This window comes from Henckelia pumila, chromosome 2 (assembly GCF_033568475.1).
Source record: "Henckelia pumila isolate YLH828 chromosome 2, ASM3356847v2, whole genome shotgun sequence".
NCBI lineage: Eukaryota > Viridiplantae > Streptophyta > Magnoliopsida > Lamiales > Gesneriaceae > Henckelia > Henckelia pumila.
This window is the reverse complement of record NC_133121.1, coordinates 13,979,952-14,007,136: the sequence shown is the minus strand read 5'-3', so window position 1 is coordinate 14,007,136 and position 27,185 is coordinate 13,979,952. Positions and strand designations below refer to the sequence as shown.

The 27,185-nt window shown below is 35.9% G+C and overlaps 3 protein-coding genes across 8 annotated transcripts in view; 1 reads left to right on the top strand and 2 right to left on the bottom strand.

The window, feature by feature from the left end:
• LOC140879459 (uncharacterized) overlaps positions 1-14,484 on the top strand; it is a 51,395-nt gene extending 36,911 nt beyond the window's left edge. For 2 of the 5 annotated variants that reach the window (XM_073283153.1, XM_073283157.1), the window contains exons 15-26: positions 4,913-5,008; positions 5,157-5,386; positions 6,841-10,370; positions 10,474-10,553; positions 10,770-10,847; positions 11,070-11,141; positions 11,214-11,319; positions 11,545-11,599; positions 12,053-12,181; positions 12,274-12,391; positions 12,670-12,752; positions 13,683-14,483. In XM_073283153.1, coding sequence (XP_073139254.1) covers positions 4,913-5,008; positions 5,157-5,386; positions 6,841-10,370; positions 10,474-10,553; positions 10,770-10,847; positions 11,070-11,141; positions 11,214-11,319; positions 11,545-11,599; positions 12,053-12,181; positions 12,274-12,391; positions 12,670-12,752; positions 13,683-14,103 — 4,998 coding nt within the window. In that variant the 3' untranslated portion in view covers positions 14,104-14,483. Of the gene's footprint in view, positions 1-4,912; positions 5,009-5,156; positions 5,387-6,840; positions 10,375-10,473; positions 10,554-10,769; positions 10,848-11,069; positions 11,142-11,213; positions 11,320-11,544; positions 11,600-12,052; positions 12,182-12,273; positions 12,392-12,669; positions 12,753-13,682 lie in introns of those variants that run through there. The other 3 variants (XM_073283155.1, XM_073283154.1, XR_012149425.1) reach the window with 3 other exon arrangements.
• Positions 14,485-16,360: 1,876 nt separating this feature from the next.
• On the bottom strand, positions 16,361-18,637 carry LOC140882955 (uncharacterized). 2 transcript variants are annotated; one of them, XM_073289220.1, is made up of 3 exons: positions 18,506-18,637; positions 17,253-17,549; positions 16,361-16,854 (listed from the first exon to the last, which is right to left on the bottom strand). In XM_073289220.1, exons 2-3 carry the CDS (start codon positions 17,518-17,520, stop codon positions 16,619-16,621), a joined length of 504 nt encoding a protein of 167 aa, XP_073145321.1. In that variant the 5' UTR covers positions 17,521-17,549; positions 18,506-18,637; the 3' UTR covers positions 16,361-16,618. The 2 variants fall into 2 exon arrangements, with proteins under 2 accessions (XP_073145321.1, XP_073145323.1); XM_073289222.1 differs by lacking the exon at positions 18,506-18,637 and adding an exon at positions 18,459-18,492.
• Positions 18,638-25,458: 6,821 nt separating this feature from the next.
• Positions 25,459-26,955, bottom strand: LOC140877252 (uncharacterized). Its single transcript, XM_073280786.1, has 3 exons — positions 26,831-26,955; positions 26,383-26,677; positions 25,459-26,286 (listed from the first exon to the last, which is right to left on the bottom strand). Exons 1-3 carry the CDS (start codon positions 26,953-26,955, stop codon positions 25,459-25,461), a joined length of 1,248 nt encoding a protein of 415 aa, XP_073136887.1.
• Between the last annotated feature and the right edge of the window lie 230 nt (positions 26,956-27,185).

The window sequence follows — 27,185 nt, the reverse complement described above, 5'->3', positions numbered from 1 at the left end:
AAAGATCTATTTGCACCCCACTGTTCGTTTCCCTGGTGGAAGTTCAGTAATATGCCAGGTTTTGTTCTTTTCGAGAGCTTTGATTTCTTCAAAAGCTGCTGCTTTCCATTTTGGATCTTTGAAGGCTTCCTTGATAGATGAAGTCTGAAATTTTTTATAGTTATACCAGATACAAAAGCACGATATGCATATGATAACCACTCAAACGAGACAAAGTTACTTATCGGGTGTTGTGTGCATACCCTCTTCCCTTTCCTCAATGCAGTAGGTATATCGACATTGTTAGGGTCAATAGTTGAGATCAACAGTACCTTGGTTATCTTTTGTGGATGCTGACTCTAGAGAAGTGTCATGGGCTGGATGATTTTGTACTGGTTCATGTTGCCTCTCCATTTGAACTATATTTCTCCTAGACCAGAATTGATCTTGAGTGGTGTCTGAGGGTCAGGCAGTGTTGATTGTGGCTCAAATGAAGGATTCGATTCTGGACGAGTCATGGGTTCATTTGGTTCGAGCAGTATAGGAACCCAATTTGGAGACTCACTACTACGCTCCCCCTGAATGGAGAAATTAGGTTAGAAAGGCTCATTTTCGAAGAAGGTAACATCCATGGAGTGGTAGAATTTCTTGGTAGTAGGGGAATAACATTTGTATCCCTTCTGGTTTGAGGAGTACCCGAAGAAAATGCATTTGATTGCCCGGGGATCGAGTTTGTTGCGGTGTTGGGAATGAATATGAACAAAGACAAAGCAACCAAAGACTTTGACGGGAAGAGAGTGAAGAAGATGCGTATTTGGAAATGATACGAGTAAGGAATTGACAAGGGACTCGAATTGTAGTACGCGAGAAGGCACACGATTAATCTGGTACATGACAGTCAAGACTACCTCGCCCCAAAATTCTTGAGGCACTTTGGATGTGAATAAAAGGGAACGAGCAACCTCAAGCAAATGACGATTTTTACGTTCAGCGACCCCGTTTTGCTGAGAGGTGTCTACGAAGAGCTTTGACGCATAATGCTATGAGTGGCAAGGTAATCACCCAACACAGAGTTGAAAATAGTCACGGGCGCGATCAGAACGGAGTATCTGGTTATGGGCGAAGAATTGTGTTTGGAGCATGGTGTGGAAACGTTTGAACAGAGATGTCGTTTCATATTTTTCCTTCATCAAGAAGACTCAAGAGAGTCGTGTATGATCATCCACAAATAAGAAGAACCAGCGGGCACCTGTGAAATTTTTGACGAGCGACGGTCCCATATATCAATGTGACAATGTGGATGAGGGAGAAAGGGTAGATGGTTTGTAAGGTTGTGTGGTAAAGGAGTGACGTGTTTGTTTAGAAAAGTGACAAATATCACACTGTAAAGATTTTGAAATTTTGTTACTGAAAAGATAAGGAAACAACTTGGATAGATACAAAGAATTCGGATGCCCTAATCGTAATGCCATAATAACAAGTTACTATCGTTATTGGAATGAAAAACGGAGCAGTAAGTAGAAAACAAGGAGTCAGGAACACTCGGAGGTCCAATCTTGGGAGAAGCTTCCGTTCGGAAAAGAATGGACCAGCACGAAGATTAGCACCGCCAATCGTCTTCCCCGAAGCCAGATCCTGAAAGATGCAAGAGTCACTAGTAAATACAGTGCCGCATTTGATAGTGGAATTGAGTTGACTGACTGACAATACAGTGCCGCAATTTATTAATTGCAAGTAAGCTCTGACACAAAGAGAACAGACTGTAAACAAATATCCCGGGTTAGAGTAACTGAACCAATACCAACCACCAAGGAGCTAGACCCATTAGCAATGCGAACTGAACGTTAACCTCCACAAGGACGATATGAGTCAATAAAGACAAGTTCCTAGTCATATGATCTGATGCACCCGAATCAACACTCCAAACATTAGATAATTCTTGTTTCGAAAGCAAAGCACTGGGAAAGCGGTCAATACCAGAGTGATGGGCAATGTTGCCAGACCCGAGGAGTGACGGGGAAGGAGCCGAGGGCTGACTGATCATGGATTTCAGCATCTCCAATTGTTCCTTGGTGAAGGGCAGCGGATTTGAGGAGGAACTTTCGGTAGCAGCAGCTGTTGACTGTCGAGCTCGAGTCGGCTTCCAATCGGCTGGCTTCCCGCAGATGCGCTAGCTAGTCTCGAGGGTGTGATTCGGCTTTATGCACTTTGGACACCATGGTCGACCATTGTGGATGTGGTGATCCCCAAGTGAGGCAGCGGACAGCGGTGGATGGGCAGGAGCCCCGTGCTAGTATTGAAAGAGGGTCGGTGAGATGCAAGTACTGACCCATCTACAGAAGGGGACGTACCAGGAGAGCCCAACATCGATTGGCGCCGACTTTCTTCATGGCGCACCTCAGAAAAAACTGCACGAAGGCCAGGCAGTGGCTTGGTGCCCAAAATACAGCCGCGCACGACATCGAGAGATTGATTCAGGCCCAACACAAACAGCAATACGCGCTTTGTTTTCAAGGTAGAGCGGAAGAGAGCTTCGTCAGTGGGACATGTCCAGGCATGAGACTCGAATAAATCCAGTTGCTGCCACAGACGGGTGAGAGTGTTAAAATAGGTGGTGACAATGTCATCGCCTTGGCGCAGACCATAGAGTAGGCCCTCGATGCGAAATAACTCGGACCTATTCTCTTTAGGTGATGTGCTGGAACTTTTGAGGGGGGTCAATCTAATAGAGGGCGCTGAGGATGTGAGGAAATGGGTGTGGGACAGCTCAGGTGTATTTTCAGTTAAATCCTTCTTTGAGTCTTTGTTCCCGGTCGTGCGATTCCCTACTTTCCCTCTCTTCTACCCAATCTGGAAAGCACCGATTCCGACAAAGGTTCAGTTTTTCTCATGGACAGCTGCGTTGGGGAGGCTGCCTACCTGCGATTTGATTCAAAAGAGGCTTTCGAACATCTCCCTTAGCCCGAGCTGGTGTGTACTATGCAAACAGGGGGGGGGGGGGAGACTCAGGACCATTTGGTTATTCACTGTCCGTTTTCTGGTTTCTTGTGGAATCTTGCCCTCAAGGAACTGGGACTGTCTTGGGTAATCCCGAACTCAACAAAAGATCTTTTTGCTATGGATCTAGGAGGTCGGCTTGGACAAAAAGGGAGAGTGTTTTGGTTGATAGTGACTCACTGCGTATGTTGGTCGCTTTGGCTGGAGCGGAATAGAAGAATTTTTGATGATAGTGTAGAAACAGTTGAGGAAGTTTGGGACAAAGTCAAACTGAGAGTTTCCATGTGGGCTCACAAGGGTTCTAGCTTCCATTCTTTGGCTTTATTAGACTTGTATAGGGATTGGAAATTGGCTTTGATTTAGATGATTTTTGCCTTTGTTTGCAAAGGACCTAGTTAGCTTTTGTGGACCGCTGGTTCACTTTTTGTATCTACTTACTTCACTATATATATAAAATTCTAGTTTCCTATAAAAAAAAAAAGATTTCCGTGGCCGTATGGTAGAGTAAAAAAGTCTCACCGATCTCAGGGGTCGTAGAATTAATGAGCCAAGACATGATCATGTTGTTCTCGGCATTCCAAATCTTGAATTTCGCGTCACCAGCAGTGGGACACTTCGAGGCACCCGAGAGATGATCCTTCTTTCCCTTGCCGCAGATGAACATCTTGACGGACTGAGACCATTGGAGATAGTTGTGGACAGTTATTATGGCACTTGATGGAAAAGAAAGGTATGCGTCGGGAAGAGGTGACGCGGTAGCGTTCGGCGGCGGCAGTTTGGGCTGCGGATCGTCATCGGAAGATGCCATACTGCCGAACGAGATCATGGCTAGGGTTTTACCGGATCTTCTGATACCATGTAGAAAATATAGAAAGAAAACATTTTGTAGAGAAATAATCCACTCCTAATTTAACTTGATAATATACCCATAATACAAAATTGAAAATCCTAGAAATTAAGAAATAGAATATTCAACCGAAAGCGGATATGCACTCTCTTCTTTTGAACTAAGGAAACTTCAATTTATGTTTGTTTATTTCTTTTATTTTTTTGGATAACAGTTTATGTTTCTTTTTCTAATTACATAAATGCACATGTCTAAAGAAAGCGAATATCTTTCAATGTGCATGAAAGTCACCCCTTGGTGTCCATTAAATGATTTTTCTTTCAATGTGCGTGAAAGTCACCCCTTGATGCGCCATTAAATGATTTTTTTTTGTTTTAATGTTTTTGTCTTTTCTTAAAGCATCATCCCCAGAACTTCACACATTACGCAATTCTTCTTAGGACTTTTTTTTTCTCCCTTTCATTTTTCTTTTTCACACAATATATATATATATATATATATATATATATATATACACACACACACACACATATGTGGGCACAACATATAGCTATCAGGAACCTCTAATTTATGTTTTGATTTTTTGTTATAAACAGAACCACTATTTATCTTTTCTCATTATGTACTGTGACTAGCTGATAAAATCATAATTGGGACTCTGGTCTAAATTCTAATTAGAACACAGTATTCTATCGAAAATGATGCATAATTTGTGTATTGTATAGAGATGAATTCTTGTTACTTTTGTAGCTTACCAAAGTCAAAAGGAAGTGTTCCTCTAATTTCTTGAGTGTTGGTCTTAGGTGACTGGTGGATCCTATTACTGATAGATGATCCATCCTTATTGGGATGGCCCTTAGAGCCCTCTATAACATGAATGAAAGAGGATATTTTTTCATTGGAAGTGGCTGTGTACTTTGTTATGGGTGTTAGCGTAAGACGTCGTGATCCAAAGAATCTGCATTAGATACTAATCAGAAAATTCTAGGTCAAAAGCTTTGTAAAACTGATCTTTTTGTTACGATCACAGACTGAAACTTTAGTCCCTTATTCTAAGCATTAAAAGTTTTTCTGTATCGTTTTGCGTAGGGTGCTCGATTTTCATTGTCCCGTGCACGTGCCGCCCTCAAATATATCGTCCTGGCACTATCTGGAAACATGGATGATGTATTGGCAAGCTATAAGGTAGTTCCATGAGTGGAGAATTTTGAAATGAAATTGTAGGTCTTTTTTCTCCAAAGTTCTACCATGGACCTCGAGCCTCATATCAAATGTTTTTTAAAAACTTCTTTTTCAGTTTTGATTTTTTATGCATCGCCTTCGTGTATTTCAGGAGGCAAAGCATCAGATACTTTTCTTGGTGGAGATGCTGGAACCTTATCTGGATCCTGCTTTGACCCCCTTAAAGGGCATGATAGCTTTTGGAAATGTGTCTTCCTTTTTTATTGAAAATCAAGAACAAAATTGTGCTATTGCGTTAGATGTGATTCGTGCGGCAATAAGAAAGTCTGCGGTGCTTTCGTCACTGGAAGCTGAGTGGAGACGTGGATCAGTTGCTCCGAGGTAATAGGAGCCATGAACTGAATTTAAACTTGTGTGCATAGTTCATCAGGGCTTGCAATTTTTCTACTATTTGCAACTTGACCCAGGTAATGGCAATATTTAAGTCTGCCTTCAGACAATATTCAAGTTCATCATCTCTTCCTAATTTGTCCAGAGGCCTGAGCTTGAACAATTGGGTGTGTAATATATTTCCAGTCTAATAATTCAATTATCAGCAAGTCGTTCAAAAGTACAATCATCGAGTGTTTTAAAAGTTGTATATCAACTTTAATGGTGACTGACTGTTGAAGCATTTTATGTGTTTGATAAAATACTTCAACCGAAATGTTTTTATTATTTCAACTTGCATTGTTTTCAATGATATTATATCAGTTTTGAGGTTATTTTGAGTGACTTCCATTCCTTCTGAAAACCGAACTTGATATAATCTTTCGATGATTGGTTCATTTCAGAACATTTCAAGAACGAGCTATTGCAACTCTTTTTAATTATAAATTGATCAGATAAACTTTGAACGTGTGCTTCAAAATTTTTGAAACTTGAAAATGTTCGCAGATTGTAGAGTGTTTTTGAGACGACCTTTTGTAGGATATTTTGCTACGTTCAAATTTGAACGACTAAAAGCAATTGCAAAAGAGCATTGTTATTTTCAAGTAGTAGAAGAAAAATTTGTGATGAGATTATTCAACCCCATGTAAACACCTCCACTGATCCTAACAAGCGGTATCAGAGTTGATTTTTATCCTCGGTTGTATTTCATTCAAAGGTGTGAGTCGTAACTGTGTGAAAAAATTTCCACAGAAATCATTTCCTTGTATTGAAGTTGTGTTCTAGGTGATTCAGTAAGCATTTGGTAGCCCTACCGAATTGGGTAGTTATAATAGTTGTAATTATCAAAGTCTTTAGTGATAACTTCTGGAACAGAATAAAGAGACGGAAAAGGGTTTTGTCCTTCGAACTTCCATAAATAAACCTGGTCTCTTTATATTTATGCACCATTTATCACTTTGCTGATTTGGATTCGCTGAGTCCAATGTGACTATTTCCACACTTTTCTTCAAAGAAGATCGAAATTTGTCCTTGATTGCTAACAATGGTGAAGGACCCTTATTATTTTCAAGTTGAAAAGAAAAATTTGTGAGATGTTTATTCACCATCTTCTAAACACCTTCACCGATACTAACCCTGCCAATCATGCATCATTAGCAGAATGTTGAGATTAAAAGTATGGTGACAAGAATGTAGTAAAAGGGTCATCATTTCCGGTAGCTTGATCCAAAGGCCTTGACCTATTATTGTTACCTTCCAAAATTGTAGTCACGTAGTTTCATACGAAACAAGAGTAATTTTTAACAGCCTTTACAATCTCGAAAACCATGAGTTTAATTCGATCCATTTATTTTATTGGTCATTACATTGTAATGTTAATAACACTGAAGTGTTTCTTTATGCAGTGTGCTTCTAGCAGTTTTGGATGCTCAGTTGCAGTTACCTCCTGATATTGATTGCCGCAAGTTTTCTGCTTTAGCAACACAAGAACCACAATCATTTACCACCTTGCCTTCTGCTTCTTCTGATGGAATAGCCTCTTCCAGATTACATAGCCAAGAAAATGGTGATGGGAAGGTTGATGATGTTGACATCAGTGGTAAAGTGGATGTTCCTGAAGATGTAAGTCTTCTTTTTGCTCCTCCGGAAGTGAATAGAATGTATCTTACCAATGTTCCTGCCAGTCGAGACAAAAATATTTCTGATTCAAGCAGTACAAATGTTCGTTCTGAGTTCAATAATTCTGTGCAGAAAAATATTAACTATTTTCATAACGAGTCGGCATCGACTTCCAGTCATGGAATAGAATTGTACAATTTGATGGCTAATTATTCACATCTTATGAATTATCGAGACTGTGAGCTGAGGGCTACTGAGTTTAGGCGCTTAGCTCTGGACTTGAGCTCCCAGAACGAAATTACTCGGGAGAGTCATGATGCTACGATAGATGCTTTGCTTTTGGCAGCAGAGTGTTATATTAATCCCTACTTCATGAAGTCTTTCAAGGACATTTCAGTTGGTGTCGGTAATATGCAAAATATAAAGACCAGTGAAAATCGTGGGCTTGCAGATATTAACAGTATTTTTCCCAAAAAAAACAATGACTTGAAACTGGTGGCTGACATTGAAAGGAAAAGAGACAGAGTTGTTCTTGAAATTTTGATTGAGGCAGCTGAGTTAGACAGTAAATATCACAAAGTTGCATTGGAGGGAGAGATATCTGCATCAGATGTTGAAGAGAATGAAGATGTTATAAATTTGAACCAGAAGGATATTTTAAATGCAGATGCTATTACCTTGGTTCGGCAAAACCAAGCGATGCTGTGCAAATTTTTGGTTAGGCGTCTGCACAGGAATTCAGATTGGGGGCAATATTACATGCATGAGATTCTGATGTGGTGTCTTCTCTTCTTGTTGCATTCAGCTACAAAATTGTTCTGTTCCCCGGAGCATGTAGTTGACATAATATTAAATTTTGCTGAGACCTTTGAGGGACAGCTGAAATCATTTGAAATTGAAGGAAATTCACAATTGAAAAGTTCTAAGCTGCATGAGGTCCAATGCCGCTGGATTCTTCTCAACAGGTTGGTGATTGCTTCAAGCGGTAATGATGAAAGATATGAACTGTCAATCAATGCTAAAAGTGGATTTCGGTTCTCAAATTTAATTCCTGCTTCTTCGTGGCTACAGAAAGTGCCTGCCTTTTCTTCTTCTGCTCTACCTTTGGTTAGGTATTTTGGTTGGATGGCAGTTTCACGTAATGCAAAGCAATATCTGAAAGAGCGGCTCTTCCTTGTTTCCGAATTGTCACAGTTAACATATATTTTGTCCATATTTTCTGATGATCTCTCTCTAGATAATATCACTGAACTGAAACGTAAGAATGAGTCGATTCAAGGACTTGGTATCCACCAGGATAATAACATGGAGGATAGAGGCAGAAGTCACGGGTATCAAGATGGGGAGCAATCTTTTCATGCTTTATATCCAGGTGTCAGTAAATTCTTTCCCAATCTGAAGAAAGAATTTGAAGCCTTTGGGGAAATTATATTGGAAGCTGTTGGTTTACAACTGAAATTTCTCTCTTCCGCTCTCGTGCCAGATCTGATGTGTTGGTTTTCTAGTTTATGTTCATGGCCATTTGTTCAAATTCAGAAGCCCCCAGACTTATTTCAGTGTGAACCTGTTTATTTCAAAGGTTTTGTTGCAAAGAATGCTAAAGCTGTCATTCTATTCATTCTTGAAGCAATTGTGGTGGAGCACATGGAAGCAATGGTACCTGAAATACCCAAAGTGGTGCAAGTGCTTGTGTCTCTATGCAGGACTTCGTACTCTGATGTGTCATTTCTTGATTCCATATTGCGCCTGTTGAAGCCCATCATAGCATATTCCTTGAACAAGGTGTCTGATGAGGAAAAGCTTTTGGTTGATGTGTCATATAATAACTTTGAATCTTTATGCTTCGGTCAGCTTTTTAACAACATTAGACAACATGATGAAAGTTCAGGTTCTCCAAAAGATGTAGGAAAATGCAAGGCTTTGACAATATTTGTTTTGGCCACCATTTTTGGTAATTTATCTTTCCATAGGAAAGCTGAGGTATTGCAGTCTGCCATCTTATGGGCTGATTTTACTTTCTTCGAGGGAACAATTGCATTTCATGATTATATATGTGCATATCAGGCACTCATGGAAAACTGCAAAGACCTACTGATTGGCACTTCTAGAATCTGGGGCATCATTCCACTTAAAATGTCATCATGTACTAACTATACCTTTGATAGTGATGAAGGTTTACCCAAGCCACACTCAGGGTTTCTCGGTGACATATTCCACTCTGTTTCTCCTACCGAGGATTCAAAGAGGCATCAAGATAACAATAGTGGGGATGTTGATGCAAGTCAAAAGAGTTTTCAACTTGATTTGGAGGAGATGAAGAGTATTTCCAAACACCTAGAGGCCCTTGTTTCAAAACTCAATCCAACCATAGAACAATGCTGGAAAATACATCATAAATTGGCAAAGAAGTTGGCATTCACATCTGCAGAGTGTATCGTGTACTCGAAGTGTTTGTTTTTTATTGCAGAGAGGGCTTCTGCTTCTTCAGAAGCAGAGAAGCTACTTCGAAGTAGGTTTGTTGATGAATTCCCTGGATTTTGGAATACTAGTCTTGAAGGACTTTCTAGAATGATCTTAGTGCTTCAAGAAAATCGTTGTTGGGAGGTTGCATCTGTACTACTTGAATCACTTCTACGAGTGCCTCATTTTTTTCATTTGGATAATGTGATTGGTGACATTAGCTCAGTGGTGAAGAACTTTTCGGACAGTGCACCAAAAATTATTTGGAGACTACAAACTGATAAGATGATATCATTGATTCTGGCGAGAGGCATCCATAGCCTTTGTCAAATTGAAATGCCCATACCCTTGTTTGATTTGTTCATTTCCTTGCTCGGTCATCCTGAGCCTGAACAGCGATATATTGCCCTTAAACACTTGGGTAGACTTGTTGGCCAAGATGCCAATGGAGGAAGGTGGCTTTTGTCTTCAACAACTGAAACTTTAATATGCTCATCAAACCTACAGGTTTCTGATTATGAGCCAAAATTATGTGCTCTGGTTTCATCTACCTGGGACCAAGTGGTCTTGATGGCGTCATCCGACACGTCACTGCTTTTAAGAACCCATGCAACAGCACTTCTTATCTACTACATTCCATATGTAGAGAGAAGTAAATTGCAATCATTTCTAGCAGCAGCTGAGAGTATTCTTCAGTGTTTGACAACTCTTGCGCAACCTTCATGCTATGGACCGTTGACACAGTTCTCCTTGGCACTCATTGCAAGTGTTTGCCTTTTCTCTCCAGTCGAAGACATCTCTCTGATCCCCGAATGTATTTGGAGAAATATTGAAACTTTTGGAATGTCTGGTAATGGTAAGTTTTGCCATGGGCTGCAAATATAGTTTAATTCTAGTCTGTCAGATTTGGTATTCTAAAGACTAAAAGTAAGATTTTTCCCTGTTTATTGTCTTTGCAGGAAGATATTGCACTGATCTCGAGAAAAGGGCTTGTGAAGCATTGTGCAGACTTAAAGATGATGGAGACCAGGCTAAAGAGGTTGGTGGCCGAGCAGAATTGAATTTCACATGTATTTCTATGAATTCTAGATACTTGAAATTGTGGAATTAGTTATAGAGGTTTGATGCAGTAACTATAAAGTGAAAGTCCTTGCTTTGCCGTAATGATCCTACCCGATGCATCTTTTTCTTGGTGTGTTGAAATTTTTCTGCCTATGCTTACCTTATTTTTCTTTTTCTTTTTGTTGGGGTGTAGATCTTAAAGAACGTGCTATCTTCTAGTTCTCCTAAGCAAATGCCAGATTTTGTAACCACACGTGAATCAATCCTTCAGGTATGCGATATTGAGTAGTTGAACATATTTGTTCTGGTAATTGCTTTCCTTGAGCATGGGCCTGTTATTCTTTCATTGAGCAAAAAGGTTTGTGCATTGCTTAGCACATGTGCATGGACAAAATCATGTCTTTATATTGAAAACAGCATATTACTGGTCAATTGTTATTGCCTACCTTTTGTTTTATGTTGCTTCTTTGATCTATTATTCATTAATTTGCAGGTTATTGGCAATTTATCCTCTGCCCAGTCATACTTTGATTTTTTTTCAAATGAAGTTGAGCAAAAGACCATGGTTAGTCTTGCACACTCCTGATGATTTACCTTAACCTGCTCAATCAAATTATGACATATATATTTCTTTTAGGAACTAGAAGAAGCTGAAATGGAAATGGAACTTATTCGAACGGAACGTCCCGTCCCAGATTCATCTATTGATTTTCAAGATTGGCGGCAGCTACCATTTTTATCCAGTATGGATATTTTACTTCAAGATGCCATATTCTTCAATCGAAGTGACTATTTTTAGGATGTTATTTTTTGAAAATAAACATTTTTTAGTGGATTAGAGACAGTAGTCATGAGTTGCTATCATGAACTGAGAGTAATCGTGTTCCACAGTTTACTACCAACTAATATCTCTCAAAATTCATTCTGCGTATCTATTTCGGTTTCGTAATTATTTTTGTCTCATACAGCTTATGCAAAGGATGATGACCGCTTGCAGCAAATCAAGGATGGAATCAGATCGTTGTATGTGCATTTAATATTTTTTAGTGTCAATCACAGCTGCGTAGTTTAGAGAAGAAGCGAGCGAATTCAGTACAAGTCATTACTAATGCTTGAAATCCCAGTTATTGATGTCATGCACTTGAAATATTTTACTACTGCAACTGCGTCAACTGAAGAAGCTCAATATTTGGCAATGCCACTGAATTAATTAATTAATATATTAGGGTTTTAAAGGAATTATTGTTGTTGCCTTGTAGATCTTATGTTTAGAGTTAATCACATCCTGTTTGCACTGAATTCTCAAATTTTGTATTTATGAGTGAAAAACATGGTTCTGTTCCCTTAACTGTATTTTATCATTTCTTCTCCTTTTCTGATTTTCCTTGTTGATAGTTGTCGATGTGTTTTTCTTAATGTGATTGTAGCTTGCACATTCTAAACATACTATTTTTTTTCCTATTATCTTTTCGTCAGAGAGAAAACAAAAGTCCGGGAAGATGTAGTTGCTCGTAGACAGCGAAAGCTACTTCTAAGGCTTTCACGCCAACAATTTTTAGAGGAAGCAGCTTTACGAGAATCAGAACTCATTCAAAAATTTGATAGGTTTTCGACTTTTTTTTCTGTAATTTATCAGATTCCGTGTCATAATAAGTGTGTCTGCTTGCATTGTTGAAGGATTTGTTTTGTTGTACCAGAGAGAGGACTATTGAAGTTGAAAAGGAGCTTCAGAGACAGCAGTTGCTGGAACTTGAGCGTGCAAAAACCAGAGAATTGCGGAACAACCTTGATATTGAGAAAGAGAAGTTGGCACAGGTAAGACCTGAACTGATTGCTCTCAAAATAGCCTTCCATTGGCCACTTTTTGAGATTATTGTGAACATGTTTATCCAATTGATCCCTTTTGGCCTTTGTGCTGACCTTTCTGCGAATTATTCTAGCGCTCCTGCTTTGTGTTAAGCTAGAGTAAATTTACTTGAAAATTTTCTTTAGTTGAGTAGTATGCATTACGCTGAAAGATGATTTCACCATTCAAATAAAAATATTCTCAAATCTATTGCTTGCTAATCAAATACAAAATGACTTTTATGTAGCGAGAACTTCAGAGGGAACTTGAGCAAGTGGAAACTGGGATGCGATCATCAAGACGAGAATTTGCATCCTCCAGCCATAGTAGGTGCGTCTTACACTCCATCTCAATTGCTTCATGGAATTTTAAATCCAGAGTCTTGTACAAGGTGTTTGGTAGCATTCAAGGACAATCTGTTAAGAATATAAAAAAACATGCGATCTTTTTAACCTTTCAGCACTAAGCTTATCTAGGTATGTCACTTGGAGCTATGGATTTACCGTCTTATGGGCCTGGACTTTTTCTCAGTCTGCAAGCAGATATCATTCCTGACCTGTTGGGAATTTCAGGATACTTATTGTTAGTGGAGTGGTTTATTATAACTTTTTAACTCTATTCTCTGACATGATAACAGCTTCAAAATGGGAATTCTGCTATTTATTGTGAGCCATCACACCAGCAAGTCCAACCAGCCCAACTAGAAATTAGAACCTTGTCCAGTACAATTGATTTGTAAAAACATGACAAACCTCTCCTTGAAACTTGTGGAAAAATTATAATAACTGGGCTGAAGGAATATTGCTAGTTTTTTTGGCCAATGCAAAAGCTTCAATTCCTCAGTCTCTCATGTCAGCTTGGTTGTACTTGTAGCATTAGAAGCTCATAATGCAAGCGCCTATGATCAAGCTGTAGCAAGGAAAAGGTGCTTTTGCCATGATGCCCGAGCATTGGCGCGTTTAGAGGCTCAAGGGCCCTTTTATGTGATTTCAGCCTCTTGATCTTTTAAGACTGGTTAAGATTCCTCAAAGTCGATTGATCTTATTGACTCATGTCAAGCCTTTTGGCCAGTGGCCTTCCATAATTCCAAAGATTGCTTTTTTGACTTTGACACAGTATCACTGTGTTGCTAAGAAAAAGCTTGGTTTGCTTCCATTAGCTCTTTTGTTTACTTGCCAAATCTGATGGGTCGGCATGCTTATAAAAATGGTTTTTCAAAGTTTTGCCATTTGACACAATTTCTCACTTTTTAATCATCAGGCAACGAGATAGGTACCGTGAAAGAGACAATTTACAGGAGGGTAATGAAGGCAACTTGAGAACAAGTGCACGAACAGTTCAGCAAGATGTTATTACCTCTAATCCATCCATGGGCAACCAACCAACAGTTGTATTATCAGGGGCAAGGCCATTTTCTGGTCAGCTTCCGATGATACTACAATCGCGAGAAAGATCAGATGAATGTGGCAGCAGTTATGAAGATAATATTGATGGACGGAGCAAGGATTCAGGTGATACAGGTAGTGTTGGGGATCCCGATACAGTGTCTGCCCTAGAGGGACAGTTGAGTGGTTCTACATCTGCTCAAAGGCATGGTTCCAGGGGTAGCAAACCTAGGCAGATCGTTGACAGGAGAGAACGGGATGCTAGACGTGAAGGAAAGTGGGAGCGAAAACACTAGTAACCTATATTATCTGATGCTTTTGTACCATATTTATTAAATTATCTGTTTGTGCACATCACATGTAATGATTTTCACCCAACCAACTCAGCTGCATGTTGTAATTTTTTGTATTATTGATCACTTTCCGGAGTGTGCATATATATCTGCCTGCTATGAATCCAGAGTGGGCATTTATCATAATATTCATGACACTATTTGATTTTTTGTAGTTATGTCAGATGTGTAGGATGCAGTCTGGATTCTCTCTCTGAAGATTAGCTATTCAAATTCTGTAGTGTCGTGGTTGCATATTTCTTTCTATGCAGTAAATAATTTTGTAGTCAGTTAACGTGATTACTCCTAAGAAAAATTGAAGAAGAGTGACTTTTTCTTCACAAAACTTTCACGGAATCAGAGCATTGTGCTCCCGATCTTTAATTCGGAAGGGTCGATCAATTTGGTATGATACATGCGATCATTGTTTCAACTTTCAACCTAGCCACGGAGACAACAAATGGTCTTGTTTCAACTCATAAAGTTAAAGACCAGAATATTTCCAAGGTAATATACTTCATACATGTTTTTAGGTTTGTACAACATTTTATACAAACAACGAAAATTAATTATATTTTAACTTTTATTTCAAGGTATAATTATCATTGTTGGTGGAGAATGTTCGACGATGTTGCTGCAACGTTCATTGGACAATCTATTCAGACTACATTAAGATCTAAAAGAGGTTCTCATGATATAACATATAGTTATTTCATAATATATATCCAGTTACAAATCTAAACATATTTTTTATGTTTTGTTTCCTTTATTTATGATGCAGCTTATGTCATATATGGCAAGGTTGTTGATCCATTGGATGTGAGCAATGATAACTACAAATTCTTTCATTGATGACTCAAATAAATGATTCGTCTCACGAAATTGACCCGTAATATCGTCTCACAAGAGTTTTTGTGCATCGCCAAAAGCAAGGGGAAGCAAAAGATAGTAGAAATTGTGGATTTGAGTGATTACAGAAAGAGGATAAAAAAGGGAGCACATGGATCAATCAAGATTAAGGAAGAACCAGATTGATTGGCTTAGTTCTAATAAAGATTATTATTTCTAAACATTCTCTACCTTATATTGACCTTCGATTTTATGATATTATGAAATAATATTTGGATATTATCTACTTTAGGTTTTTAATTTGATTTATTGGGATTATCATTCGTATTATTCGACTCCAAAATTTCGGCGTTTCACGTGCAACGAATAAGTTCACCTTTTTAGTAAAGTGCACCTTTCTAGTAAATTCATAAATTTATTGTTCCACCAGTATTATTTTTATTGCAATTTGTGATGCATGGAACAAACAGAAGAACTGGGGAAATATCTTTACTTCCATAGTGGATTTTCATGATTTATTTTGTGAAGAATCTTGTAATACAAAAGAAGAGACTATGTGCAAGTGTTTCATTTCACTTCAAAGGGGCATTAAGTAGTTTGAGCATAAACTTATTTCAATGCTCAAAATAATAATAATAATAATAATAATAATAATAATAATAATAATAATAATAATAATGCCTTGAGAAAAATATTGAACATACCCTTGTAAAAAAACAATAAATAAGGTATAAAATATTATATTTGGAGAAATAGTAGAAAATTAATCTACTATGGAGATACGATAATAACCATAACAAATGCAGAAATAGTACTTCAAGATCCATTACGTGTCCAAGGTCTTTTATTCTTCTTGGCATCTGTTATTTTGGCACAAATCTTTTTGGTTCTTAAAAAGAAACAGTTCGAGAAGGTTCAATTGGCCGAAATGAATTTCTAGACTCGCCTATTTATCGATATGTATTGAAGCCTAAAAGCAATATTTTTGTCTTTAAATTTTTTTTAACATTTATTATATTATATATAAATATATACACACAAAAAAAATAGCCGGCAAATAATTTTTCAACATCAAATCCACTTTTTTTTTAAAAAAAAAATCATTATGGAAATTTTATTAAGCTAGCAATGGTGAAACACATCTCATGCAATTTAGAGAGTGTTAGCAACCTAAACAATGTGATTACACTTTTTTTCTTAAACAAATGTTTTAAGAAAAAAAAAATCTAATATCATTTTTTCTAGATTGCAAACAAAAATAATAATAATCTAATATCATTTTTCTAGAGACGGCAAACACAACCTTAAATCGTTGCACTATGTAATATATACGAGTCTCACTTGAATTTTGTGAAACAGGATCCCCAAAGAATAAGCAAATCAAGAGCAACTTCAATCAAAACTAACTGAGTTAATAATTAATATATACATAGCTATTGTCTCAAATACCTTGGATTTTAGGCACCGGAAATCTTCCAACAAAATCAGAATCTATAATAAAAGCTTCAACACCGAATGCCATAAAAAATATTCAACAACACACATAAGTATAGCAACAGATAGTGAAAAAAGGAAGGACCATTAATCGCTGGACGTAAATGATGTGAGACGATGAAGGGCGTCGTTTACTTTACTTCCACTTCCTGAAAAACTTGCCCTTATGCTTCCCGAACATACCGTGCTTCCAGCGTTTCCCAAACTTTCCATGTTTGAACTTTCCATGCTTGAACTTTCCATGGTGATGGCCAAAATATCCACCATGATGATATCCACCATGATGGTATCCACCGTGCGCCAAATGGTGAGCTCCGTATGCAGCGGCTGCCGCTGCAGCACCTCCAGCTAAGAGTCCTCCCATTCCATGTCCTGTAATAGTTGTTTGTTACATTGTATTAAGCAAACACGAGCACATTCAAATAGAAGTTAGTACCAGGGACCATCTAGCACTGTAATTTAGTGATTTTGGAAAATTTCATCATATTCGAGCCTCGGCTCTTATTGGATTGAACACATATAAAAGGATGACGGGGTAGCAAAATTCACTGAATTTTCATTTCTGAATGAGAAAGGGGCGGAGGAATAACTTTTTTCGCAATTCTAAACTCGACATTAAAATATTTCCAAGAGCCCAAGACATGAAAAAAAGATAGGAAAACTCATCTAAATGGTAATAAACGTTTAAATATCAAATGATCCTGAGCTCCAAAGAATATGGTAAGAACGATAATCAGACGCAACCAAAACAATATATCATCTGAGATTACCTGAATGGGATGACCCTGGATAACCGGCAGGAGGATATCCAGATGGTGGATATCCTGGTGGAGGAGGGTACCCTGCAGGTGGATATCCGCCCGGAGGAGGATAGCCATATGGAGGATACCCTTGCGGCGGATAACCGTGCGGAGGATATGCAGGAGGGGGGTATGGTCCATGGTGTTGAGGGTAATGTCCAGCTCCAGCAGCATATGCTGCAAGATTGGAAAACAGCCCTTTATCCTGGCCATCGGGGTTTTCCTTTCTGTCTCCCATTTTTCTCCACGTCGGGTCCAAAAAATGCTCTGTAATTAATTAATGGAGAAATGAATCATGCCCAAGATTTATGGAAATCAAAGAAATCCACAAGAATATAAATTAGTCCCAAGTCTAGAGAAAAATTTCCGGAATTTTTGTGAGATAGTACTGTTTGATCAACAGACTATATGAATTCGCAAACTGTATCTCATCCTAAAGGTTTGAGACTATATTTAGTATAATACAAAAGTAAATTTTCAGGCATAATAATCAAAGCGGTTTACATTTTCGCAACTTTTTAAACAACAAGAGTCGGAAATTTCTCTCGACTGCAAGAAAATCTAACAAGAAAAATCCAAACTCTTTACATAGGAGGAGAAAACAAGATGCAACAAGTTCCCTGGCGGCTTCTCCTGGCTGAGAAAGACTATTGTTTTTCGAATCAAAAACTTCAGATTTATTAAATTCTATTAATTAAAAACTATAAAATCCTTCTGCATCCAACGTTATTAAAGCGACCCAAAAAGGAAGATACAAAGGAGCAACATCGTCAATTAATACTTTAAATTCAAATGAAAAACAGAGGACCTCATAGATAAGGCAACAACCTACATGAAACATGAAATGAAAAATCATACAAAAACGCAAGCATAAGAGCAAAATGTGATAGGGAAATCCCCTTTCACCCAATTCTGAAACGCAAGTCCAAATTTTTTTTAAAAAAAAAATCTAAAATTTTACGTTGTCAAATATAATTTAACATATTCTCACAACACCAACCATAATCACAACCAAGAAACAAGAAAATTCTATACCATCATCAACAAAAACAAAAGGGGTAAATGTAAAACAAACAGGAAAACAAAAAAACATTAACGCCAAATCAAGCCAACATCCAACACCATAATCGAAAAATCAAGGACCATTTACAAATTCTTGATCATAACAAAACAAACCATCCAATATTTTGCTTGTGCAGGCAAGAATCGAGCGAAAAATATACCTATTCAAATGCAATTCTTCTAAAAAATTTTTGGGAAGAATTCTGTGTTCTTGTATTATTTTTTTATAGAACAGAAATCGCCTGGGGCCTATTTTGAAAGCAACCCATGTCCACGCTACTTTATCCACATTTATGATATACTCCACACGTTTCTTCTACGCGGAAACTTTAATGGGAACATAGAATCTTTTTATCTTTTGTCATATTTCCAAAAAACAGAAAAAAAAAATACAAAATATTTTTCTTAAGATAACACATAGAAAAGTTCTATATTTTCTGTTCGGAGTGATAATTGTCTCTGTTAAAAGGTTATTAAAAATCCTTGTCGAAAAAAAAGGTTATTAAAAATCGACGATTGAACTGTGGAATGATTTAAAATGTTTGATAGTTATTTTGTAATTCATATTTATAATAAAAAATAATATTTTGATATAAGAAGAGACTGAGATAAAATGTTAGAATTTCACTCTTATTATTTTTTATATTTTATTTTTCAAGATACCTTTTTACAAATTATATTTTTAAAATGTTTTTCTCGTGAAAAATTATCCATCTAATTATACCAAAAAATTTACTTCAATCACAATTTATTCAAATTCTGAAAGTAAGATATGAAATCTATTTTATATATTCCAAAAAAAGGTAATAATTTATGTACGTGTGTGTATAATAAAATTATGTATATTATTCTACTGCATGATAATTTAGTGCACGCGTGAAAATAAATATTTGAAGTTGGATGCCTTCTATGTTTCTAGTTTAGACTAACATTCGTGTGAGACGGTCTTATTCGTGAAACGGATCAACTCTATCCATATTTATAATAATAAGTAATATTTTTGGCATAAAATGTAATATTTTTTAATTGATAACTCATATAAGAGAACCGTCTCAAAAAAATGATCATTGAGACCGTCTCATATGAGTTTTTGAGATCGTTCTATGTTTCTAGTTTATATGTTTAATATATACTGATCTATTTAATTTTTTATTGATCAATCCTTAAATATTTTTAATTTAAAATTAATCATAATCACAAGGAGGAGTTTCCCTTGGTTTAGATCTAAAAAATTGTAAAAATGCCTTTTAAATTTTTTTTTTTTTTTAAAAGAACTTGTGATATATTCAGAAGAATTATTGGTCGGGACACGAAGAATATTTCACTTTGTCGTGGAACATTTTCTGTGATTAGGAAACGTGTGGCGGTGTGGGGACCATAGCTTCCGTTTTTTTATTAATATGATTTTTGACAGATTTTATAAATTATTATGATTATTATATCGATAAATTGGAAAAAAAATACCTCTGTCAAGTTAAAGATTAAAAATCAGTCCCTACATAAAAAAAAAATTTATCTGATACCTGACCCAAACTAAAACTTATTTTAAACTCCCTATACAAACTTATTTCTTATTTTATTTTTTATTATTAATAAAAGTAATATTTTTATTCTAAATCTCATTCCAATTCCCCATTCTCAAATCCCTCGTTCTCATCTTTTCCAATCCTACATCTTCATCAACTCCTTGTCTCTCCCATCTTCTATCAATGGCTCGCCTCATCTCCCATCTCTGTAGTTTGAAATTTGAAAGTCGTTCTCTTTTGAAGCTGGGGTAATGTGAAGGGGTTTACGATAAGAATTTTGCAAGGAAGCAACGTCGACTCCTTAATCGCCAAACAAACGACTTCGATCCGTCACGGCCACTCCCTCACCAACAAAAGGACTTCGATTTAAAGTTTGTCCATTTTATTTTTTGTGTTATTGGAACTATGAAATTTGATTGTGTAATTTTCGTATAATGCATTCATCTTTTTATGAATTTGGACACATTTTCCATTTTTTGGGAGTTTCGTTGGTTTAATAATTGTTTTAATAATTGTATGGTGATTTTTTTGCCCTGTTTCTACTACACTTTTCCATGTGACAAAAAATAGGCCTCGCATGATATATTTCATTCTTTAATTGGGATTTTGCATTGCCGTGTGGCAAAATAGAGGAAATGTGGTGTTTGCCTTGAAGAAATGCAATCATTAAAGTGAATTTGTGGGTCTTCATTTAGAAAGTGAACAACATTATAGAATTATGATGTTGCTGCCAATTGGATGCAGATTCTGGTTTTATACATCTATTTACATTCCTGATTCCATTAATTACATGTCTTGTTTTTGTTTGAGTTCGTCCACAAGCGATAGTTGCTTTCATCAGTCTTCTGAAGTTTTTGAACCACTGTATTTGTGTTGAAATATTTGTACATGTTATTACTAATTATTATTTTTTGAATTAGAAATGACAAAGACTAAAAAAAATATGGATGCTAGTGATGGAGACATCAGAGAGAGCGGAAAAGAAGGTTATTCAAGGTGTTCTCCAACCAAATTTTTAAATGTTATGGAGCAGTTGGTTCCCAAAATGGGTGAATTGCAGTTGAAGAGGATAGAGGCTTCACCTCTTGCCCCTTGGTTGAAGATCAAAAGGCTTTCTATAAGCACATCAAGAGTCAATGCTATGCTTAAACGCTTTGAAGTGGAGACATGTAGTTTTTGTTTTGGAAAAAATACTATGGTGTCATTCACTTCTCGGGATTTCTCGATCGTTATAGGCTTATCTAACATTGGTCAACATGTTAACATCGATTTAAAATTGGGTTCTAACTTCCTTCAACGTTGTTTCAAGGGAATGAAATTTGTTCATAGAAATCTAATCTCTAAGAAGTTATTAGAGTTGGCAGATAATGAGCAGGAAATTGATGACTTTTTCAGAACTTTTATTTTGCTACTTTTTAATTGTGTAATTTTTCCTATTAGTAATTTTGGCACGCCAAAATTTATTTTCCCATACTTGGACAACTTGGAATCATTTTTTGAGTATGCTTGGAGAGATGCAGCTTTTAGGTTTTTGCGTGATGAAATTGAAGATCATCTTGGATTCTCTAAACTGAAAAAGAAGGATAAAAAGTATATGGAAGGCTGCATAGTTGGATTAATGATATTTTATTTATTTTTTCAGCTTATACATCTTATATTTTGAGTTAGTAAATGTTAATTATTTTGTTTTTATAGGCTTGGGTATATGAAATAGTTCCTATGCTCGGTGAACCTCGTGTTTTACGTTGTTTCCCTCGTTTATTCAAGTGGAGTGAGAGTAAGATTCCCGTTAATCCTAAGGGTGCAGAAGCTGTATTAATGACTGTGAAATCAAATAAGGTTTGTGCAATTTAATCTATACCATTCTATACATTTTTTGTCAATGTATTCTTAAAATAAAAAATTGTTATTTTCTATTTTTAGATTGTGTCAATCAAGCCATTCGAAGAGGAAAAAGTACTTGTTGGTAGCATAGAGAGATTTAGTGAGGTAACCATTTGTAATTCATGATAACAAATATATCGATAGAATATTGTTCAACCAATAGTGTAATTAACATTTCAATTTTCAGGTTCATCATCAATCCAATGAATCCGAATTATTGGATCACATAAAAAGACTTGAAAAGGAGATTAAAGTGTTGAAGGAAAAAAATTTAGTGGCTGAAGATGAAGCTAGCCGATCTGGATTTAAGGATACATCACATATATATGATGAATTTCATACCGAGCAAGATGTCGATCGAGAAGTTGATCCGGATGCTGAAAAATTAAATGAAGTGGTTGATAAAAAAGTGGAAATGAACACAAATAATGGAGATAACGATCAATTAGGTATGAACATTGGAAAAGAGAAAGAGATGATTATTTATAATGAAAAATCATCTATTGTGAAGAACGTTCAAAAAAGAAGGAACCGGTTGAAAAAAAGAAAACATCCTGACTATATGACTCCACCCAGCACAACGCCAAAGCCGAAGAGAAAGAAACATTCAATCGAATTTTTTGATGTGGTAGTTTTAATATATATGCTTTACTATACATATTAATATTAATGATGTCTTATGATTTTTTTAGTGCTTAAGTTTTATTGATTTTTGTTTGTGCGTATTTTCTTATTGTTGTATAGGATAATATTGATGTTAAAGCTATTGCTGAAAGTGCCGTAGAAGAAGCTCTACAGGAGTTCCGAGGAAGACAAGACTACAATGGACATGATCAAATCTCAACAGAAGAAATGATTATTATTGAAAAGTACATCTGCGGGGATACTTTGGGGTAGAAATATTTGAACTCTTTTATTTTTTTTCTGAAATTAAAATTTCTCCATTTTGTGTTTGTTTTTATTAAGTTTGTTATCTTTGCTTTGCAGTGGTGTAGTATGGCAAGATGATACCGTAATATTGTATGGGAACGAGTTATTGCTTTGTTTGTTTGGCAAGAAAATACGATCGGACCTTGTTCATGCCTATTAATATTTTGAACAATAAAAAGCATAATTATGGGCATGACATATATTGCATGTCTCCCAATGTCCAGGTACACATTGTCGATGATAACAATTGAATACTTTCATCCCATAGATATTTAACGATTTATTTTAATTTATAGATCACTGTGATTGGGATGCTTGAAAAAATGAAGCAGAAGCAGGTCAAAGATGATGATTTTACAGAATTTACATCAAAGTTGGACAGGAGTACATTGAGCAAGCTGTCAGAGCTAAATAAAGATGTTTTGGAAAGGTGTAAACACTTGATTTTTCCGATCAGTTACAAAGACCATTGGATCTTGCTCATCTACACTCCAAGCGATAAGTGTTTTACACTAAAAAATTCTTTGAATGGTGCTATTTACACCGGCGTGGCAAAGAAATTTGTAAGTTGAAATCGAAAGTAATATTTTTTTAAAGAAAATTCTACAACTATTTTATGATTGATTTGAAAAATTATTTTGATTGGATTTCTTCTTAGGCCAAATTTCTTGCTGGATATCTTTTGAAAGTGGAAAAATGTGATATTGGTAATGGTGAAGTGATTCCTATAAAGAGTTGGCAACAAGAAAATGATTTGAGTTGTGGTGTTTATGTTTGCCTATGGGGTGAATGTTATGCTAGAGATAACTTGGAGTTTTGCAATGAATGGGAGACATCAATTGAAGGATATAGAGCTCGGATGGCTTCAATGATTTTGTCGAATAAACAAGGCTTGTTCAAAGGCTGATCTCTCTGTAATTAGAGAGATAATTAGTTATTCCACGTTTGACGTTGTATTTTGTTACATTAACTGAAGATCCAATATTATGTTGCATATTCAAAGTATCTGAATGCATTTTTTTCGTCAAAATGGCAGTACTTCGAAAATTTATGGTGTTCACTCCAAAATCCAGTATTTTGTTACTCATTTTGAGTATTTGAATAATCAAAACATGGATTTAAAAGCTGGCAATGGGTACTTTCTTAGTAAATATAAGTACGTCAAAAATATACTTCAAAATAAGTATTTTTTAATGTAAAAACAAAAAGTGAGATGAAGTGCACGCCTATCATTTAGAGTATTAGTATTGAGTATAATATCGTATTAATTACTACCATTTTACTTGAAAATGCCAAGATCCAGTATTTTGTTACTCATTCATAGTATTGTAATGATAAAAATATGTATTTTAAAGCTCAAATTAAGCATTTTCTTGGACAATATAAGTACGTAAAAAATATACTTCTAAATATGTATTTTTTAATGTAAAAAAATTGAGATGAAGTACATGCCTATCATTCAGAGTATTGGTATTGATTACAATATCATATTAATTAGTACCATTTTTCTTCAAAATGCCAAGATCCAGTATTTTGTTACTCATTTGGAGTATTTGAATGACCAAAATACGTATTTCAAAGCTCAAATTAGCATTTTCTTGGACATTATAAGTACTTAAAAAATATACTTCTAAATATGTATTTTTTAATGTAAAAAACAAAAAGTGAGATGAATTTCATGAGTCATGTTGTGAATGGATACTTATCAACTTGAAAACTACTATCTACAATGGATGATCACGCATAAGTAATATGAATGAAGACTGATAATTATAATATCATACTAAGGATCATCTTACACTTGTTTAGCAATACCAATAAAATGTTATTAATGAATATTATTAACCATAAGGATGGTTTTTTTGAATAAGTATTGGTATTGATTACAATATCGTATTAATTAGTACCATTTTTCTTCAAAATGCCAAGATCCAGTATTTTGTTACTCATTCGGAGTATTTGATTGACCAAAATACGTATTTCAAAGCTCAAATTTAGCATTTTCTTGGACATTATAAGTACTTAAAAAATATACTTCTAAATATGTATTTTTAATGTAAAAAACAAAAAGTGAGATGAATTTCATGAATGCGTACGGCTTTTTTAATATGTATTTTCTTGGATATTTTTGCTAGTGTTTATTCCTCATCAACGCGTACGGCTTTTTAATTTAGAAAGCTAGTACTATTTAAATGGTTTTGAGTACTTATACATCATATTTGAGAACTTAAGTTCATCAATTAAGTATTATACAAGCACAATAGGCCTAATCCTGATAGTAATTGATCAGTAAAATTTTCACTAGTGTGTGGCAGTGAAAAATAAATTTATGATATCAGTTTTGTTTGCAATTATATGACTAAGGTGCATCACATAAAAATTTCATAATATATGCTAGTGATTAATAAATATCTCATAATATATCACATAACCAAACCATCGAAAATACAAAAGTTTAACCACAATATATATCAAACCAGTAGGACAAAACACATGACAAATTGTCTCATATGACACACAATAACACAATAGAGAAAATGCATTAACTAACCATCGAAACATCAATACGTAACACGACCAAATCTTGTACGTTTTCTGGCACACCCATGAACGGTTGTTTCTTTCTCTTGCTCCAACAAATTCTTATGGCTGCCAAAGAAATAAAATAAAATAATTAAGACATTGCTGGACATATATAAAAAAAGAACCAAAACAGTTGAATAAAAATGTGAAATAAATAAACAGTAAACGATTTTTTATGGGATGACAACCAATTAGTTGATGGCTTCTTTACAAGTTCTTCTGTTGTGCCCTGTCCTTCCACACCTCTTACACTTTGTCACATGATGTTCAACTTGAGAAGGAATCCTCTGAGTCTTTCTACGCCCTGGTTGACTGCGCACTGTAGGAGCATAAATTATATCTCCTTCATCGATATATCCTTCGTACATGTCGAAGGTTGGAATTGGATTGATTACACCTTTGTATGATTGTCGATACCTTTCCATTTTGAAAAAATCATCACAAAATCGATACACCGACAAGGACTTGGATTCTATACAGGCACAAGCATGCTTACATGGAAGCCCATAAATTTGCCAAGCTCGACATGAACAACTCAACAAATTCAAATCAATGGCAAAAGTTTTATCCATATCCACCACCTCAAACCTTGATCCACTTGATCTATGAACCTTCAAGGTACGAGATTTACTACATGCGAGTGAAACATCCTTCTCTTTTCTAGGGCTTAATTCTTGGACCATCTTAAGTGATGATTCTCGTCTTTGGTGCATCATGGTCATAATTTGGATACGTATATGGTCTACCAAAGAAACAATAGGTAAATACCGACCAGCTTTTACCCAATTGTTCCAACTCTCAGCCATGTTATTGTTGATTATACCCCATCGCTTACCCAAAAACAAAGCATTTGCCCAATTTTCTGGTGAAGAATTCACAATAAATTCTATAGCAAGTGGCATGGACTCAGTTATCTGATTTATATGTTCATCAAATTCATGCCTAGATGGAGCATATGCTGCTTTCTTCAACACCGAAGACCAATGTCTTTTGTTACGGAATGGATACTTTCGCAACACCTACATTAATAAAATAAAATTGTAAAAGACAATGAACACAAACCAATATTAACTGAAACATATATCATAAAATAAAATGCACTAAACACAACTAACCAGTTTGACAAAATTATCTACAATGTGTCTGAGGCAGTAAGCATGGTGACTACCAGGAAACATAGAGTGGATTGCCTTGATCAACCCCGAATGTCTGTCTGAGAAAAAAGTAAAGCCGTGGAAGAAAATGATTCCTTGTGAGGCTAGGACTTCTTTTAATCGATAAAAAAACCAATCCCAATTAGAATCATTTTCTGCATCCACAACTGCATACGCTAATGTGAAAAGATCATCATTAGCATCCTTGGCGACAGCGACTAGAAGACTTCCTTTGTACTTATTTTTAATATGACACCTATCCAAAAATAATAACGGCCGACATCCACTAGTGAAACCAACAAGACAAGCATGAAAAAAAATGAAAAGTCGTTGAAATTTTTTAGTCATAGGATCAATTTCACATCCAACAAAACTTCCAGGATTTGTTTCTTTAACAGCATGACAATACCATCGCAACTTATCATATGACCCATTATCAGTCCCATGAATATCATGCATCGCTATTTCTTTGCCCATCCAAAGTTTGTGATAGTCAAGTTCCACTCCATAGTCTCTTTGTATGTCTTTTACCATTGTACATGGACGATATGATGGCTCCCCTCTCAACTTCGCTTTCACCAAATTAGCTACCCAAGGTGAATCAGCGTTTGGATTCCCTCTGGACTTCAAATTATCCTCACCACAACAATGGATCAGGTTGCATTTTCTAATTGCAAATGAATTATCAGATTTATGTTTGAAAGAGTGGGTGCCCGGTGAGCCAACTTGTGGCTAAGGGCTTTGATGACTCTTTGTATAAACAA